The sequence below is a fragment of the Heteronotia binoei genome, chromosome 2 (genome assembly GCF_032191835.1).
Source record: "Heteronotia binoei isolate CCM8104 ecotype False Entrance Well chromosome 2, APGP_CSIRO_Hbin_v1, whole genome shotgun sequence".
NCBI classification, from domain to species: domain Eukaryota; kingdom Metazoa; phylum Chordata; class Lepidosauria; order Squamata; family Gekkonidae; genus Heteronotia; species Heteronotia binoei.
In genome coordinates, this window is record NC_083224.1 from 98,108,795 (window position 1) to 98,129,558 (window position 20,764).

Here is a 20,764-nt window from a genome sequence, read left to right on the forward strand (position 1 = left end):
AAAGGATCCTGTCGACTTCCTCCAGGCTGAGTGGACTGAAGGAATCCAGAATTTGACCAGAAGACTTGCTCAGTGCCCCAAGTTTTTTCACTGTATCAACTACGGCGGGAAGGTCGCGTCGGAGCAACAAGACCTTATCTGTGAAAAAACTCGCAAAAGCCTCACAGCCTATTTCCAATTCTCTAATATTTTATTTATCCTGTGATAGAGTTGTTAGTGACTGAATTATACTAAACAATTGTGCTGGGTGCGAGATCGCAGACGCAATTCTGGATGCAAAATAAGTCTTTTTTGCAGCCTGAACTGCCATCTCATAGGTCCGCATAAATGACTTATAGGATGTTCTCGTAGCTTCGTCGCGAGTATGTCGCCATCGTCTCTCTAGTCGTCTTAATCGCTGTTTCATTGATTGCAACTCCATGGATTGTGAACGAGGATGAAGAGGACGTCGGGGAGCGATCTCGTCGATGGCCGTGGAGAGTTGGATCCCTGTAGCTGAGTTGCCACCGCCCGCTCTATAACCTTACCCAAAAAGGGAAGGTTTGATACTGGCTGTAGAGTTCATAGAGAAAAATCTCAAAAGGGGTTTCATCTGCCCCACACACCGTGCCGGTACTTTTCCGGAAAAAGAAGAATGGGAGACTTTGCACGGATTTTCGAGGAATAAATGGGATTTCAACCTCCAATGCCTATCCCATCCCCCTGATCCGAGACTTATTAAGTACTGTCTCGGAAGGGACAATATTTACCAAGCTGGATTTAAGAGACGCGTACTTCATGGTACGCATTAAGGAGGAGGATGAGTGGAAAACAGCTTTTAACCCTTCAATGGGCCAGTTTGAGTACTTGGTGATGCCGTTTGGTTTACAAGGAGCACCTGGGGTGTTTATGAACTTCATCAATGAAGTCTTGAGGGAGTACTTATATCAAGGGGTGGTGGTGTACCTGGATGACATAATTATTTATTCAAATGATATGGAATCACACGTGAACCTAGTGAGAAAAGTACTTTCCACTTTGAACATAAACTGTATGCCAAGCTGTCTAAGTGTGAGTTCCACAAAACAGAGTTGGACTATTTGAGATTTAGAGTGTCTGGGAAGGGGCTAGCCATGGACCCATCTAAAATACAAGCAGTATTAGACTGGGAACCCCCGAGGACACATTGACAGTTACAATCATTTATCGGATTTGCGAATTTTTATCGGACTTTCATTCAGGGGTTTGCCCAAGTCATGCTGCCCCTGACAGATCTCTTAAAGACCAAGGGGAAAGGTCCAGAGGCGAAAAACCAGGAGCCAATTTAAAATGGACTCCCGCATGTCAGCAAGCGTTCGATAAGCTAAAAAGACTGTTTACGAGTGAACCGGTGTTGAGCCACCCTGATGAGCTCCGACCCTTTGTGGTACAACATGACGCTTCCGACGTGGCCACAGGAGCAATACTCATGCAGGCGGACGAGGAGGGGAGACTGCACCCCTGCGCTTATATTTCTAAAAAATTATCTCAAGAACAACGCAATTGGTCCGTGTGGGACAAAGAGGCATTTGCAGTGATTTTTGCTTTAAAAACATGGCGGTCCTGGTTAGAGGGAGCGAGAGTGCCATTTGAGATTTGGATTGATCACAAAAACTTGGAGGTGTTAACGGGGCACCGAAATCTAAGCGAGAAACAGATTCGGTGGGTGGGATTTTTTGCCAAATTCGACTTCACTCTCAAACACATTCCAGGCTCGAAAAACTTTTTAGCGGACGCCCTGTCCAGGCTGCCCCAACATGACAGCCAGAGGGAGGAGGTGATAGACTCTATAATACCCTCCAGCCACATAACTGGAGTAGTCACCACCCGTTCCGGAAAGAAAAGAGAACTGATAGAACCCTGGGGGGTAATCGACTGATAGACGCGGTCGAATTAGAAGGGGCAGAAAAACCGGAGGGAATAAGTAAAGGACAGGGTGGTTTCTGGTACCATGAGGGGGAACTCTATGTACCTAAAAGCCTCAGGAGAGAAGTACTACAATATTGCAATAATAGCAAACTTTCAGGCCATTTTGGGTACGTGAAAACCCTGCACTTGGTTAATAGGCAATTCTGGTGGCCACAGATGAAAAAGGACATTTCTGAGTATGTCACCACATGCCCGGTATGCATCATGGCCAAAAGAAGGGGGGGGGGAACCTCCTGGACTATTACAACCAACCGAAACCGCGGCACGCCCCTTATCCATTGTGTCCATGGACTTTATTGTGGAATTACCCATATCTCAAGGGAAAACAGTGATCCTAGTGATTAGAGACACTTTTTCAAAACAGGCTCACTTTATCCCCTGTACGAAATTACCAAACGCAAAGAAATTGGCATATTTATTTTTCCAACATGTGGTCAAAGTACACTCATTCCCCGACAAGCTGATTAGTGACGGGGGCCCACAATTCGTTGCCAACTTCTGGCGGGAGTTTTGCAAATTGACCGGGATGGAGCAGGGCTTGAGCTACGCATACCATCCACAGACGGATGGCCAGACGGAAAGGGTTAATGCGCTTCTAGAACAGTATTTACGGTGCTATGTAAACCACCAGCAATCAAACTGGGTAGAACTGTTGCCTTTTGCCGAATATGGATACAACAACAGCATTCACAGTTCCTCTAAAACCTCCCCCTTCAAGGTAGTGAATGGGTATGAGGGGAAGCTCTTTCTGCTCCTGCCGGGGATATTAACAATCCAGCCCCTTCTTCATTCGAACAATGGTGGGGTTCGTTGGGAAAAGGGTGGAAAGTGATTCCAGAGAATCTAGAAATTGCCAAAGATGCATATAAAAAACAGTATGATAAAAAATATGCACCAGAATGGGATTTCAAAGTGGGAGAGACTGTTTTCCTGTCAACAAAGAACTTGCAGTTGCCGCAAACCTTGAGAAAATTGGCATAGAAGTATTTGGGACCCTTTAAAATAAAAAGGGTAATAAATAAAGTGACTGTGGAACTAGAGCTGTCCAAACTGTTTAGTAAAATACACTGTTTTCCATTGCAGCCTTCTACGGCAAGATCCGGGGGCTACAAGCTGGCATCCCAGCCCGCCAGCGCCCAGTCCAATTCAAGTGGATGGTCAGAGTCACCATGAGGTGCAAGAGATATTGGATGCTAAAATAAAAAGGGAGCTGCTTCATTTCTTAATACGATGGAAGCACTTCCCCCCAAGCTGTGATAAGTGACTGGAAGCATCCAATGTCCGAACCCCGATATTGGTGAAGTTTTACCTGCTGCACCCAGACAAACCCCGAGCGAAAGCTTGGGGGGGCAGTATGTCAAGCATCTTGTTTCTTTATTGGTATGCCTGTATTGTTAACTGTTATTCTAATGTGTTGCACATTATAACTTCTTCCTTAGTTCTCACTAGTAGCAAATGCAGGAATGTCCTCTTTGAAGATAAGGCCTCCGGGGATACTTTCCCAGGCTCAGACCTGGACCCAGGATGTTGCTAAATCGCAGTAATAGATAAAGTAGCAAGCGTGTGAATTTCACACGCCTGAGTAGGAATTCCTAAGATATCTTTGATGTGCCCCCTTAAAGTTAGTATTCTAGAGTTACACTGTATCACTTCCAATCTGGTGCCTACCCGAGCACAATGGATTATCAATAAACCAATACCTTGTTTCAAAATCAACGACTGGTTATTTTGAGATCTGATGCTTGACACTTGCAGCCTGACATGCAGGGGCATACTGGCAGATTTCTAGGAAATGTTTGTGGTTGGCCACTAACCTAGAAGGCTGCTGGTGGCCAGAAGCAAGCAAAGCCAGGTTTGCACAAATAATCTGCCAACATCCAAAACCTGAGAGGAAAACATGAAAGTAGAAAACAGTTTCCCCCTCCACACACATACAAGTGATCACTAATATATGTTCATTGCTTTGAAGCTGAGTTTCCTCCTTCTGCTGCCTCTGCCATTTCTTCTGGTGCCACCAAGGAAAGGAAAGGTCCCCTGTGCAAGCACCAGTCGTTTTTGACTCTGGGGTGACGTTGCTTTCACAACGTTTTCATGGCAGACTTTTTACGGGGTGGTTTGCCATTGCCTTCCCCGTCATCTACACTTCCCCCCCAGCAAGCTGGGTACTCATTTGACCGACCTCGGAAGGATGGAAGGCTGAGTCAACCTCAAGCCAGCTACCTGAAAATCCAGCTTCCACCAGGGATTGAACTCAGGTTGTGACCAGAGCTTAGAACTGCAGTACTGCAGCTTTAACACTCTGTGCCACGGGGCCAACAAAGCCAGTCTCAAATGTACCATTCTTGAGCAAGGTGACTGAATGAGTGGTAGTTAGGTAACTTCAGGGATTCCTGAGTGAAGTGGATTGTTTGGGTCTATTCCAGTCGGGTTTCAGGCCTGGTAATGGGACTGAAATGGCCTTGGTCACACTGGTGAATGACATGCATTGGAAAATAGACAAGGAGTGGGACCATGATGGAATGTTGTCAGCCACCCTGAGTCCACTTGCGGAGAGGGTGGGATAGAAATTTAAAGTAATAAATAAATAATAAACAAACTGGAAAGTGGTTTTAGACTCACCTCAAATGTCATTTTCAGTTTGGTGCTGGGGGGCTGTTGTTCCATCCATTGGCCTCTGGTTTATGGGGCTCTGCCAGGTTCTGTCTTGTCTCCTATGCTTTTCAACATCAATGTAAAGCCACTGGGAGGGATCTTCCTGAGATTTGAGCTGCATTGCCACTAATATGCAGATGACACTCAGCTCTATCTTGTGTTTCCAGCAAATCTCAGGGAGGCTATGGAAGCTGTGAACAGGTGCCCAGAGGCAGTTTTGGAATGAATGAGGGCTAAGAGGCTGAAACTTAATTCCAACAAAATAGAGGTGCTACTGATGGGAGGAAGGTCTAACTTAGGACATAGGTTATCCCATCCTGGATGGGGTTGTTTTCATCTTAAAGGAGCAGGTTTATAGCTTGGGGGTGGCTCCTAGGCACATGCCTCCTGGCAGCAGTGGCCAGGAATTTTGCCTGATAAGCCAGCTGTTATTCTTCCTGGGTAGAAAAGATCTTGCCATTGTGGTGCATGCCCTAGTAACATCTGTATTAGATTATTGTGGTGCACTCTACATGCTGCTGCCCTTGAAGGCTATCTGGAAGCTACAGTTGGTACAGAATGCTAGGCCAGAATGTTGACTGGAGGGGTTACAGGGACCATGTCACTCCAATCTCATTTCAACTATAGTGGCTCCTACTTTGCTTCTGGGCCCAATTCAAGGTGTTGTTATTGATCCTTAAAGCCCTATAGAACTTCCAGAGAACAGGAGAAGTACTGGGCCGTTGGAACCTGGAGCTTGTAGGTGTAAATATGAAAATAGTGTGGAACAGGGCTTGAATTCAGCAGGAGCTCCTAGGAGCACAGCGCCTGAACCTCCAGCCAGGGTCTGCATGTGATGAGGAAGAAGAAGAAGAAGAAGATATTGGATTTATATCCCGCCCTCCACTCCGAAGAGTCTCAGAGCGGGTCACAATCTCCTTTACCTTGCTCCCCCACAACAGACACCCTGTGAGGTGGGTGGGGCTGGAGAGGGCTCTCACAGCATCTGCCCTTTCAAGGACAACCTCTGCCAGAGCTATGGCTGACCCAAGGCCATGCTAGCAGGTGCAAGTGGAGGAGTGGGGAATCAAACCCGGTTCTCCCAGATAAGAGTCCGCACACTTAACCACTACACCAAATTAGCTCTCCGTTCGCTCACACTAGTTCTCTCCCTGCGGCACACAGATCCTGGGGCATATGCAAATGAGATATGCTACTGAGCTTCTGTACCTTTTTTATACAAAATGACCCCTGGTATGGAATAGTCTTTGCTGCTTAAGTATAGCTTTTCTGTGAGTTTTTTTTTTAATGGCTACATGTGAAGATTTAAGGAATAAATTATTTACACTTGGCAGCGAGTAATGGGCTTTCCCCAGAGCTTGTGCTCTGCTCCCTTCTGCAGCATATTGCATGAGCTGGCTATGTTCCAGTTTTAGGTGTTATGATCAACAAATTGTTCTTCAGAGTGCTAGTTCAGTTAGGGTAGAAAGGTCAAGAAAGGCAAAGCATTGAAGGTTCTTAGTTCTCTTAAAGCTGAAATGGAAAAATTAGGTATTTAATCAGAGGATTTAAAAATTCAGTCTAAAATCCTGTAAATTCTGGCACTGGGATAAAGCAAGTGTGTGTGTATGTGTATATATTTACTTTATGAGCTTAGTCTGGCAGAAATGTGGGGATTTTGGTGGTATTTACAATTGTATTTAATTTGAAAGTGCTGAGGGAATGCAGTGTGTAGTTATAGATTTGAATTTTCAAAATATCTTTAAATAAATGAAACATGGGAATTCAGAGAGGAGAGATGGCAAGGTGGTATTGGCCTCCATATGGCCCTTGTAGCTGTGGGCCTGCCCCACCTCCCATGTTTTGATGAGAACAGAGTGTAATGTAAGCGGTCCAAATCAGCCATGCAAGAGTGGATATAACTATATTTATTGCTGATATTCATCATAAGGTCTCAACCATCTTAGAACAACCAGAAAACACTAACAACCAACTCCCCCCCCCACACACACACTCAGACATGCCCAATTATAACCCCCAACAATGACTAACTAGGTCAAAATTTGAGTCCAGTTGTTCAGATGAACACAGCTACCCACCTGAATCTATGGGCCACTAGGGGGCAGCAACAACTGAATATATACCAAGTGTGCTTCAGAAAGTATGAACGCTGTTAGCAACAGAAGGCCAAATAACAGGTTTCATTTTCTTCACGTGTACTTGCCAGGAAGGCATGAGATAGATGGCTATTTGGATATCCTGAGCTGGGAAATAATGGTTTTGGGATGTGTGCCTTGATTTGATTGGAGAAAAGATACAGATGGAAATCCACTCAAAATTCATGAAAGGGCAAAGTGAAACTCTCCCAGCTGGGACAGGAAAGATTTAAAGATCTGAACACCATGTAAGAAGCACACAAGCCAGGGTCCAGGGAGCACGGAGCAATGGTATGAAGTCTGTCCTGACCAGCCTCTATCTGCAAGGCTACAGTGTGTCCATTCCAGGGAAAGGAATGCCAAAACTGCAACTTGGCTTCATAGTTCTTTAAAAAGTTCTGTAACATCCTGTAGTGTTTTGATAGTTTTCTAATGTCCTTGAGCTCTAGTGACTTGAGATTGTAATTTGGTAAATGAAGATATTTTCTTTTAAAAGATTTTTAGATAGTGGTCAAAGAATCTCAGCTGGGGCATTGAACTGCTTATCCATGCAGTAGATCAAAAACTCCTGACTGGGCTACAGACAACTGACCAAGGAGGAGGGGTGTGTGGAGCAGTATGCACACATGCTCTTATCTCCTACCTGTTGCTGAAAAAACAGGCAGAGAAATAAAGGACAGAGCTTGAGGGTGGTAGCTACCAAAGAAGGAGGGAGAGCTGGGAGGGGGCAACCAGCTCGGCTTTCAGCTTCTCAGCAAAGTCTGCCATGAAAACGTTGTGAAAGCAACATCACCCCAGAGTGGGAAACGACTGGTGCTTGCACAGGGGACCTTTTCCTAGGTGTTGTAGACCTTAATAGAACTGGTCCACTTCAGCCTCTTTTGCATCAGTTGTTGGGGCATAGACTTGGATTACTGTGATACTGAATGGTTTGCCTTGGATACGGACCAAGATCATTCTGTCATTTTTGAGATTGTATCCCATTACTACCTTCCTCACTCTCTTGTTAACTATAAGGCCACCCCGTTTCTTCTACGGGACTCTTGCCAACAGTAATAGATGTAGGGATCCTCTGAGTTAAGATGGCACAGAGTGTTAAAAATGCAGTACTGCAGTCCTAAGCTCTGCTCACGACCTGAGTTCGATCCTTGGTGGAAGCTGGGTTTTCAGGTAGCTGGCTTGAGGTTGACTCAGCCTTCCATCCTTCCAAGGTCCGTAAAATGAGTACCCAGCTTGCGGGGGGGGGGAGTGTAGATGACTGGGGAAGGCAATGGCAAACCAACCCGTAAAAAAAGTCTGCTGTGAAAACATTGTGAAAGCAACATCACCCCAGAGTGGGAAACGACTGGTGCTTGCACAGGGGACCTTTCCTTTTCCTAGGTGTTGTAGATCTTCATAGAACTGGTCCACTTCAGCCTCTTTTGCATCAGTTGTTGGGGCATAGACTTGGATTACTGTGATACTGAATGGTTTGCCTTGGATACGGACCAAGATCGTTCTGTCATTTTGGAGATTGTATCCCATTACTACCTTCCTCACTCTCTTGTTAACTATAAAAGCCACCCCGTTTCTTCTACGGGACTCTTGCCAATAGTAATAGATGTAGAGATCCTCTGAGTTAAATTCACCCATTCCTGTCCATTTTAGTTCACTGATTCTCAAGATGTCAATGTTCAGTCTTGCCATCTCTTGTTTGACCACATCCAGCTTACCTTGATTCATCGATCTTACAGTCCACGTTCCAATGCAGTACTGTTCTTTGCAGCACTGGACTTTTCTTTCACTGTCGGGCAAATCCACAGCTGAGCGTCCTTTCGGCTTTGGCCCAGCCGCTTCACTCTTTCTGTGGTTACTTGTACTTGCCCTCCACTCTTCCCCAGTAGCATATTCATCCATTAGACCTTTATTGGCATTAAGCCCCAGTAGCATATTGGGTACCTTCCAACCTGAGGGTCTCATCTTCCAGTGCCATATCTTTTAGCCTTTTGTTACTATCCATGAGGTTTTCTTGGCAAGGATACTGAAGTGGGTTGCGATTTCCTTCTCGCATTTTGTCTGGGATCTCAGCTGTGGCCTGTTCATCTTGGGTGGCCCTGCATGGCATAGCCCACAGTCTCACTGAACTGTGCAAGCCCTCTTGCCACATCAAGGCAGCAATCCATAAGAGTGACTCAGAGTGGTAAAGCTGTAGTACTGCAGTCCTAAGCTCTGCTCATGACCTGAGTTCAATCCCAGAGGAAGCTGGGTTCAGGTAGCCGGCTCAAGGTTGACTCAGCCTTCCATCCTGCCAAGGTCCATCAAATGAGTACCCAGCTTGCTGGGGGGAAAGTGTAGATGACTGGGGAAGGCAATAGCAAACCACCCCGTAAAAAGTCTGCCATGAAAATGTCACCCCAGAGTTGGAAATGACTGATGCTTGCACAGGGGACTACCTTTACTATAGTCTTATATGGCCCTAATTGTTAGTTTCTCTCTCTCTTGCACAGGGCTAAAATAAAACTGCTTTAGAAAGGTGGTATAAAATAACAGGTTTTGCTTTCAGTGCACAGACTGAGGAATGTGATTGCAATGGATGAAAATAACATTTGTGAAATGTCTGTTCTTTCTTTTTTTTTCCTGGGGGCAGAACGATGCTCGGCCTGCTTTGTGAGGTACAAAGGCATGGTGTGAGAGTTTACATTCAAACTTTCATGCTCAGAACTACCACACTCTAGATTCTCCAAAATGCCAATTAGGTAGTCTACCTCAGGCAGCTTCATAGGGTTTTATATATATTCATATCCCCAAATAGTTACACTAACCCTTCTTGATATTTGAATCAGCAGGTGTTCATATAGCAGTTTGAATTGTTTTTCATAGGTGCCACTGAAAAAGTTGTGAGGTTTGAGAGGAGGAGTATTGCCACAGGACAAACCATGGAGTCTTCCTGGTGCAACTTCAGCTGTTCTGCAGAGGCCTGTAGCAGCTCATGCTATCATGACTGACTATTGGTGGCTGAAAGCAGCAGTGCCTACTACTGAATGAATTACTGATGGTTTGAACCAGTATATTTGACCCCATAAGTCCTTCATACTCTGAGGGAGAACTCATTGTGATCAGTCCTGACTAGGGCTGCTAGTTCCAGGTTGGTGGAAAATTTGTGGAGATTTTGTTATGGATTTGGAGGAGGGCATAGGGATTAGGGCTTTAGAGTGGGATCTGACAGACTGAGGCTCTTGCTGTGGTAGCTTACTGGGTGATTTCAGACCAGTCAGACATTTTCACCCTAACCTACCTCACAGGGTTATTGTGCAAATCAAAAGAGGGAGAGAATGATGTAAGCTCCTTTGGTTCCACCTCCCCCCACTGTGGAGAAAGACTGTCTTTTTCCTAAGTAGAGGCTGCAGGGATGGGAAGGAGATAGAAAGCTGAAGTCAGATCAATTCCCATACAGACAGCTGCCTTGGGTGGCTGGGAAGACACCAAGGTTGAGACGAGGAGTGAATGCCTTCAGTTAGGTGAGTGGGTGGGAAGACAGCAAGGATGAGGGGGCAGTCACCCAGAGCCTTTTTCTAGAGCCTGTTGTATTTTCCTTCACAACAGGTCTTATTCCTAACACCCTCAGGAGTGGGGGGTGGGGGGGTGGGCTGAGAGAGAGAAAGAGTGACTGGCAGGAATGGGAATTTGAACCAGGCTTTCCTAGATCCTGGTGTATCCACTATACCACATTGATTACAGTTATTTCTTCTCTGAACCACAAGGTATGAGATAATAGTAGTATCCCTAGAAAAGAAGGAAGTTACTACAGGAGCAAAACTGCCGACCAACCCTCACACTGTTGTTTTTCCCCCTGTAAATAATTTGACTTGTAGGATCTGATTCTGTCTTGTTCCCTCGTCTCTCACTGGAAGGTACTTTACCTTCTTTGCAAGGACACATATTGCAAGCATGCCATTTTAGCATTCCTCTGTTTTTCTTCCCTGCACTAGGAGATGGACAGACTCAGCTATCGGTACCATCCAGTACTGTGTCATCTTTCAGGGTTCCCCTCAGTGAGGTTGGCAACTTAAGCCACCAGACAACTGCATCTGCTGTCACTGGTATGGACGGCAGCAGCATAGTAACATCACAATTAAATGACAGCAGTTCAAGCTCACCAGAACTCCCAGCTCCTACCACTGCTGGCTTCTTGAGCATTACAACAGGTCCACAGACTGTCACCAGCCAAAATGTTGACAACCTGACTGCAAATTCAGCAGAAGGAAACCATTCCAGTTATACAGATCCTATGACAACCACATCTTGGAATTCCAGCACTAACTTCATGCCTACAGATCCCTTTCAGACAAAGGAGATACAAGGTAAGGCAGGGTAACCACTCAGTCATTTTCCATGGCTTATAGTTTAACTCTAAAGCAACTTGGAAAGAATGCCTACAACTACTTTGTATGAGGAACATCTGGGAAAGCTCTGTAGACAGAGTACCTGACTCCACATTTGCTAAAATTACAAAAAATGATCTGGCTGGAAGTAAATGAACTAGAACCCAACTTCTTAGACCCATTACTAGGCATCACTGTCTTGGGCAGTCTTTAAAATCTGCCCCCCTTTTAAATTTTGAACAATAATTACAGTAACAACATTATTTGTTTACATCATCTTTATTTACGAAGTGACCCGAACATCTTATAGAGAGAGTTTGAAGACCTATGAGATGGCAATCAAATCCGCAAAGAAGACATACTTTGCGGCTAAGATTGTGTCCGCAACTTCGCGCCCGGCACAATTGTTTGAGATAATTCGAGATCTGACTACTCTGCCCCAGGGCAGACCAAATTCTAGTGAATTGGAGATAGGCTGTGAGGCTTTTGCGAACTATTTTGCGGACAAGATTGCATCACTCCGCCTCGACCTCCCCGTCAACTTTGAGGCAGTTAACGCAACCGAGGCCCCGAGCATGTCTTCGGATTATATCCTGGACGGTTTTAGCCTCCTCAGCCTGGAGGAAGTCGACAGGATCCTCTCATCTGCCCGCCCAACAACTTGTAAACTGGACCCATGCCCTTCCTGGCTTATTAAATCTTGCCAGGGGGATCTCAGATATCCTATACGGGGTATCATAAACAGATCACTAACAGAAGGGCTTTTTCCAGCGCCACTCAAAGAGGCTGTGGTCCGTCCCCTCCTAAAAAAACCATCTCTAGACCTGGCCCAATTAGCACACTATAGGCCGGTCTCAAACCTGCCCTTTTTGGGCAAACTCATTGAGAGGGCAGTGGCGAGGCAGCTACAGACTTTCCTGGAGGACGCTTCCATCCTTGACCCACTTCAGTCCGGCTTCCGCCCAGGTCATGGGACGGAGACGGTGTTGGTCGCCCTAGTAGATGACCTTCAACGGCATCTGGATCGGGGTGGCTCGGCAGTGCTGATGCTGTTGGACCTATCGGCGGCGTTCGATACGGTCGACCATCGGTTGCTGACTTGCCGCCTCGCCGACACAGGGATTCAGGGGTTGGCCTTGCAGTGGCTTTCCTCTTTCCTTGAAGGTCGGGGACAAAGGGTCGCGATTGGGGGGGAACTATCCCGGAGGCGCTCACTCGACTGTGGGGTGCCCCAGGGAGCGGTTCTCTCCCCGATGTTATTTAACATCTATATGCGACCTCTTGCCCAGATTGCCCGAAGGTATGGGCTGTGGTGCCACCAGTATGCTGATGACACCCAGCTCTATCTGCTTATGGATGGCCGACCGGTCTGCGCTCCAGATAACTTAGATCGGGCATTACAGGCCGTGGCCGAGTGGCTCAGACTGAGTGGACTGACATTGAATCCTGCGAAGACAGAGGTCCTTTGTTTGGGCCGTCGGGGGCCGGGGGGGGGAAATCCCCCTGCCAGCTTTTGGCGGTGTCCCGCTGAGGCCGGCGGACAGGGTCAAAAGCTTGGGGGTGCTACTGGAGCCGTCCCTAAATATGGAGGCCCAGATAGCGACCACTGCCAAGTCCGCGTTTTTTCATCTTAGACGGGCAAGGCAGTTGGCCCCCTTCCTGGACCCCGACGACCTAGCAACAGTGATCCATGCTACGGTCACCTCAAGGTTGGATTACTGCAATGCCCTCTACATGGGGCTGCCCCTGTGCCGGACCCGGAAATTGCAGCTGGTGCAGAATGCCGCGGCCCGGCTGTTATTGGGCCTCCCAAGATGGGGGCACATTCGGCCGGGTCTTCGGGCTCTGCACTGGCTTCCAATAATATACCGAGTCCGGTACAAGGTGCTGGTCATTACCTTTAAAGCCCTATATGGCCTGGGACCTGCCTACCTGAGGGACCGTCTCTCCCCACACATTCCCCAGAGAGTACTGAGGTCTGGGACTCAAAATCTTCTCACCATCCCCGGGCCCAAGGAAGTGCGCCTCAAAACAACTAGAGACAGGGCCTTTTCCACAACGGCCCCTATGTGGTGGAACCAGCTACCGGAAGAGGTGAGGGCCCTGCGGGATCTTACTCAGTTCCGCAGGGCCTGTAAGACGACCCTCTTCCGGTTAGCCTACGCCTGACTAGACAAATGTAGCTTTCTAGATCTTAGATTTTTGTGATTATACTGCACAGTTTTAATGTAAAATGTAAAATTTTAAGGTTTTTAGGTTTTAAATGTTTGAATTTAAATGTATTAATTTGTTCCGATTTTATTGTTTTATTATTTGTTGTAAGCCGCCCTGAGCCACTTGTGGGAAGGGCGGGATATAAGTTACGGAATAAATAAATAAATTTATCATTAAGCCTTTCTCACTGAGGCTCAAGGCAGACTGCAGAAAATCTAAGAGACCAACATAATATATACAGCACACAATGAAATATTATAATGTTATAAAATAGTCCAAACATGTCCAGAAAATCTGGAATTAATAATTAGAGAACAATGAATAAAGTCAGTATTATACATCCCATAAGCAATGGACAGTGAAGGGAAGGAATAAGAAAACTGCCTAAATTTTCCCAAATAAAATCAACAACCCTGTTCCCTCTATAAAAATGCCCTCTTGAACAGTTTTATTCCCCACATTTTGTGAAATGATAGAAGTGGGGGAGCCTTTATGACCTCATCAGGCAAGAGAGCTACAGCAGCATTAGGTAGCATAGACAAAGAAATGTGGAGATGGGAGTCATCAGGAGCCTGCTCCAGATTATGGATGATTTCTCCCAAGGGCTTTACATAAAGACTGAACAGTAAGAAAGGGAAAACTAAGCCTTGTGGAATGCCACAGAGCAAGTCCCACACCAACAACTGATCACTAACCACAATTCTCTTGAGTCCTAGCTATAAGGAATTATTTAAAGCTTTCTAGGCCACATTGCTTGATACTGACTTCTGCCTCCAGGCAACTCCACAGGATGACATGGTTTGCTATATCAAATACTGCTTATAGATCCAATAACAGCAGTAAGAAAGCACAAACTTTGTCTGCATTCAAATGGAAATCATCCACTTAAGCCACCAGAGCTATCTGTTGCATAGCTCAGCTTGAAACTCAACTGATGGAAGAGGTTTAGAGCAGGTGTGTTATTTAGGAAGACCTGGAGATGCTACTATCAGCTGTCTTGCCCAGAAAGGGGAGATGAAAGACCAGATAATAACTGGCCACATCATTCCCACATCCCGCTTGTGGGATAGGGCAGGGTATAAACTGGAAAATTAAATTAAAATTAAATTCTTTTCCAGCAATAGTTTTTACAGTAACAAATGAATAACTGTGTCCTTTAGCAGTTATATTATGCTGTGTTTTGCTATACCATGGTGAAACTTTAAGACCTTTTGAAAATACTGTTATGGAGGTAAGAAGGCAGGCAGTGCAGGAACATACCATACAGCAAAAAGAGCATGGAAAATCAGTCACTTTAGTAGTTGATTTATTCCATATAATTTTTATTGCTTTATTCCATTAAGCCTTATTACAAGTAAAACTGCAGCATTTTAAAGCTAAATAATACTGAAGTCTTATGTGTCTGTCCTGCTCCTTATGAACACTGGCTCTTTATCTTAAGCAGTTTACAGCTGACTTATTGCAAAACTTATCTCAAGTAATATGCAATGGAACTTTGACAAGCTTATTTTTCTTAATTACAATTATAATTTTTGAAGAACTTCTTTGAAAAGACATTTTTGTAATACTTAAGACAAAGCTGACCAGAAAAGAAGATAATTGAAGATACATGGTAGCTTCCTAAGAAGAAAAGTACATTCATCCTGTATCTGTATTTGAGGAAGTATGCGTGCACAGGAAAGCTCATACCTTGAATAAAACTTCGTTGGTCTTAAAAGTGCCACTGGACTCAAACTTTGTCCATCCTAGTACTGATAGTTATCTCAAAGAGTGAGAGCTGTTGTACAGCTTTTTCTTGTTCAAGGTAGGGTCCAGAGCCACCACACCCTCCAGATTCTCTTTTCTGTTAGCTGGGTGCCTCAGGAAGGGTTTCAAAATTCAGAGAGGGGTTGGCAACCAGTGTGGTGTAATGGTTAAGAGTGGCAGACTCTAATATAGAGAACCAGGTTTGATTCCCTAGACTGCTGGGTGATCTTGCGCCACTCAGTTTCTGTCAGAACTCTCTCAGACCCATCTGCCTCATAAGACGCTTGCTGAGGGAAGGAGGGTATGTGATCGGAAGCCACTTTAAGACTCCTTAGGGTAGAGAAAAGTGGGATATAAAAGCCAAATCTTCTCTGTCCAGCAGCCTCTCCCTGAATGACATAAGATAGCCTTCACCCTTCCACCGTAGCCTTCCTGGGCTGACCTAATAAAGGTTTTTCTGGTGTGGGATAAGCTGACCCTGGATGCCTTCACTGCTCTTTCTTCAGGGCCAGGCCCAGGCCCATGATGATTGAAGGGAATCTAGGCCACTGGCATCCCTGGCTGGGCCTTCCCTTCTCCTGCCCTTCCTTCTAAAGTTTCAGGAGGCTGCTCTGCCTGCCTACACAGGCTCCAGATGCTACTGACCTGTTCTCAGGTGCAGCTGGCTGCTTGAGCCTCACCTCCTGAGGCATATATTGGACCTGCCAGGCTCTGAGGCAGCTGCTACATTTCTAGGTGTAGCCTCGCCCTTGCTACTTTCCCCACAACCTCTTGTTGGATTGCTTGCCTTATTGGTGCCTTCACAAGGCTGTTTCTTGCTGGAATCCCCTCTGGAGCAGGTGAGTGTAGTAGTGGGGCTGCCCCCCCCCAATAGCTGCATATGGAACCTCTTTCTGTTACCATTAACTGGAGCTCAAAACACACACTATTACATATGTGACTGGATCTTTGATAAGTAAAAAAAAAATTTCCACAACCCACCTACCCACATGCCATATAAGAACTACTTTTGAGCTGTCTCCCAAGAATTCTTGAGAGGCTTTAACATACAATGAAGCCCCCTTCAGCATAAAAAGCTTAGTCCTTTCTTACTGGGCATAAACACTAAGCCAAAGTGGGGGGGGAGGAGAAGAGATTGAATTTATACCCCGCCCTTCACTACTCAAAGTGGTTTACAATCTCCTTTCCCTTCCCCTCCCCATAACAGCCACCTTGTGAGGGTGGGGCTAAGAGAGCTCTCCCATAACTGCTCTTAAGCAGAATAGCTCTGAGTTATGACTGACCCAAGGTCACTCCAGCAGCTGCGTGTTGAGGAAGTTGGGGATCAAACCAGGTTCTCCCAGATGATAGTCCACGCACTTAACCATTACACCAAACTGCGTCTCAGACACGTTGGAGAGCCTCTTCGGAAAGGAAAAGATTGAATGAACAGTCATGTTAAATAAGGCAGCAACTGTACCATTGCATTAGATTCTGCACCCCATAAACAGAAATAGAAGTCACCTAGTATCAAAGGATCATCATGATCACCTAGTATCAAAAGATGACAACAGCTAGCTTGGTGTGCTGCATGGTTGATGACCAGCAAGAAATATTGCATACTGACTAGGGATAGGAACAAACCACATCATTGCAGTTCGGTTCATGGTTGAACCACAAACATACACTAATTTGCAGGTCCATGAGCCATTTATAATTTAAGCCCCTGCTTTCTGGTCCCATGGCTTTTAATGGGAAGCAGAAAGCTCCCAGTCATTTAAACCAAACAGCTGAGTGGCAGGGAGCTCCCCACTGTTCAGCTCTTTTTCACTAAGAACAGAAAGCAAGAGTTTAAACCCCTGCTTTCTGCTCTTCTTGAACTGCATCAATAGTTGTGAAAGTTTGTGGTGGTTCTTCAGTTTGCAAATATTGCTTCATGAACCAGCCAAAATTTGTTTGTGCTTTTCCCTTATACTGACATCCTCGGTGTCCATAGCTGCTAATCTTCACAAGTATTAATTTTGAACACTTGTGGATAAAGGACAATTTCTCTGATGGAGCTCACTGGTGGCAATGACAGGGAAAGCGGCTCTATAATTAGGGCGTTAGAAACTTGTTATGTAAAACAGCACATTTTACCCATGATGGACAACAGAAAGTACATATTGATGGAGGCATTGATATGGACAGCAGTGAGCAGGCAACTGAGAACTGATGGTGGCGTGTTCCAAGAGATGCCTCTAGGCATCATGCAGTGGTGCTTGTCTGTGAGCCTGCTAGGCTATATGGAGTGGGCTAATCTCCTAACTGGAGTTCTCAGATAAAAAAGAAGAGATGATTTCTAGTCTCAGCCAGAACTTCTCTCCCAATTATAGCCTTCTTGAGTCCACAGCAGGCTGTTTATCCCAGGAGTCTAGATTTTGAAAAATTGCTTTGCCATTTTTGGTATTTTGATTTTGGAGCCTGCTTTGCATATATGATAGAACTATATTTACCAAAGAGATAAATTGACTATACCAGACTTTGCTCCTGGAATAAGCTAGGATGCTTTCTTTTAATTCACTTTTGGATCTCTCTCTGTAGGGACAACAGCTACCCTTCAGCCAAAATCTTCCACATTCAGCACCTTGGCAACTACAAAAAGAATACTTGAAACCATGCCAGCCACAGACCAAGAAGCTATTACAGAGGATAGCACTGCATCATCTCCAAGTTTCACTGTCATTGATGGAAGCGTGCTTACACTAGTTGCAGCAACCTCTGAGGTGGCCTCCTCCACATTCAGGCCTCACATAACCACACTGGTGGAAACAAAGAGGCTAACTGATCGTGTGCAGGAGAAGACATCTGGATTACATCTGGAAGATCATGATGAAAGTATGTACCAGGGCTTGCTCTTATCCCCATACCAAGGACAACAGTGGGAGAAGGTTAGATGTATGTTCTTGGGGAATCGGGGAAACATGAATGCATAAATTGTTGTGCCAGAGCAAGTTTGAGCTTAGAAGTGATGGGGTGTGTGTGGATTTACTATTTTGACTTTGGATTTATCATCTTGGTTTCATGAGTTCCTTCATTTCATCTCTTCAGATCTGCCCAGTATACCAACAGACGGCCCAATAGGGGACCCCTTGATGATTGCTGTCATCTTTATTTTCACTGCGACAGTAGGGATTCTGGCTCTGATGGGTTTCTTAAGGTACCGTCAGCGCAACAATCAGCTACACTTTCGGCGCCTCCAAGACTTGCCTATGGTGAGTGCCCACCATTAGCCCACTGCTTGAACTCCAACCATGACTTCACTTATTCCTGTCTTCTGGGCTTTCTTACCATCACCTTGAGAATCCTTTGCTGGGCTTGGGGAGAGCATTTTAAACCGTTGTTTCAAGATCATGATCAGAATGCATGTGTGAAAAGGAGGTAATATCCGTATTGCCACCAGTCCTGACTTGGGGAATGTTCAAGCATAAGCATTAGTGTGAATAGTGGCTTCAATTATGCCCTTGGAGATAAGGTCAAGAAGGGAATTCAGTGCTTCTCAGAATGTCTTTCAGACCATTTAAGAAAGATTGTAAGGTGGTATAATGTATTTCTTCTCCAACAGTGGTGGGTAGCAGTTTGGGAATTCTGTTCCCAAGGGTTCTCAGCTATGAATCATCTTGTCAGGAAAGATGGACTTATCTAAAGCCCATCCGTCTCTTTCAGTGATGATAGTTCTTCAACATGTCCAGGGCTTTAGGTTACTTCTGGATGTTTGTCTTTGAATGGCATGGGGCAGTATCAAAATGAATGGACATGTATGCACTGCTTCCTTTACTTGATGCCCTTTACCAACTCTTTTTGATTACAGGATGACATGATGGAAGATACGCCTCTTTCCCTGTACAGCTATTAGGGAAGACCATTTAACATCCAGACTGACTGCAAAGATTCTGACTGGTCAGAGAATTCCCTGAAAGATATAGGGAGCTGCTGTATTGATTTGCACATGACTATGAAGTTGTGAATCCAATGACACCTTTTCTTAGTGCTTATTTTGAGAACTGGAGGCAACCTGACCCAGTCTTTTCTTCTGGAACCTCTCTATTCTGAGCTTCGCAAGAGAGCAGGTGCACTAACTCCTGTTAACAATGCCAAGGGAGTTTTTCCTGGATTTCTGAGAACTGCACTGAAGGACTCTTGTGCAAGAAATTACAAGTAAGCCTAGCACAAGCCATGTTTAGGAATGGAAATGCAAACCATGCCATGATATGGAGACCTAGCTGGCTCCAAGTTCTAAGAAATTGTTTTTGCACTTTTGTTTACTCCTTTACTTTAGTAGTAGGACGTAGTGATTACAAAGGGAATACAAGGAGTCGTTGATTCCTTGCACTCCTTGCTAGCCAAAGAGTAGCCCTGCTTCTGTTGAAGCAAACCTTTTATTGCTTGTTACATTGTTTTTCAGGAGTGAAGGTAGTTGTGTTTTGAGTGTGTTTGATGTTTGCTAGCTAGTATCATGTTTATATAGTCCTGGAGCCTGAAAAGGGTTTTGTTATGGTTGTGACAGTTGTCCTCTTAAAGCTTTTGTTCTCCACATACCTTCTCTCTTGCTTGTTACTTATCAGTTAGAAACCTTAGAACTGCTTTGTGCCTTGTCTGTAAAATGAAGCACATATTATTGCACAGATTGGATCCCAAAGTTGCCCTTTGTGAGCAGAAAGCCTTTCTGCTTGTGCAGGGAGGGATCCATGATTTCTGTGGGTTTTCCTCTTGAGCAGTGCAGTCCACACTGTTCTCGATGGTCCTCTGATTCTCAGGAGCATTTTTTAAAAATTGCAAACGATGGAGGACACAGGAAGGATCCCTTTTGCCAGCAGAATGCTGTTTGCAGTTCTTTTGATTCTGCTTCATGCTCTATATTGCTATAAAATAAAAAATAAATAAATCGATATATAAATCGGGATATAAATCGAACAAACAAATAAATAAAATAAAATTGCTATAGTTTTGCCAACTCCTAATTTGCCATATAATCTTAACTACTGTTGCATGTACCCTTCCTAAGGCTTTCTGTGATTGTGTGGAAAATGGGGAAAGGTAGATCCAACACAGTTTCTGTTGTATGCCTACAAGAAGGTACTTTATATATATAAAAAAAATCTCTTAATCCTTTCCAGTTTTCTTCATGAACCAGCCTTGCCCATTGTCTGCTCACATTTCTCTTTTTTTCATCCTTAGCTTTCTGAAGAGCCAATATGGTATCTTCTTGTTGGGACTGTTTTATTCTAAATGTACAAATAAAAATGCATTTGTTGTTTTCAGATACCTTTTTTCCCTTGTTTGGAAATTATTTGCTTGTACATTTGCTGAGATTACGTGATTGCTATAATTTCCATCAGTTCAGATCCCAATAAATTCAAAATTCGTATCCTTTTCACTGGGCTGCTGTTGTCCCCTAATACCTTTCATGAAATAGGAAGCAGCACAGATAATATGGAGAAAAGTTGATAAGTGCCCTGGAAACAAGAAAGACAGAAACCTGCATCTTTAGTTATTTTATATTGTTTTTCTCCACAACTTCCATAATTCTTCCTTTGTCTATTTTTACCATCATGACAACAATAACCCTGTGAGTAGGTCAGGCTGAGAATGGCCCTAGATCACCCAGCAAGCTTCCATAGCACACCAGGAATTCAAACCTCTGTCTCTAGTTCAACAGTAACCATTCCACAACATTGACAGGGTTGGGTG

The 20,764-nt window shown here is 44.9% G+C and overlaps 1 protein-coding gene across 1 annotated transcript in view; it reads left to right on the top strand.

Annotated features, from left to right (window-relative positions):
* Positions 1-20,338, top strand: part of LOC132566557 (uncharacterized) — a 39,448-nt gene extending 19,110 nt beyond the window's left edge. Inside the window, exons 2-5 of the mRNA XM_060231718.1 lie at positions 10,703-11,074; positions 17,618-17,911; positions 18,125-18,288; positions 18,885-20,338. Of these exons, the coding sequence (XP_060087701.1) occupies positions 10,703-11,074; positions 17,618-17,911; positions 18,125-18,288; positions 18,885-18,929 (875 nt within the window). The 3' untranslated portion in view covers positions 18,930-20,338. The remainder of the gene's footprint in view (positions 1-10,702; positions 11,075-17,617; positions 17,912-18,124; positions 18,289-18,884) is intronic.
* The last annotated feature ends 426 nt before the right edge of the window (positions 20,339-20,764 follow it).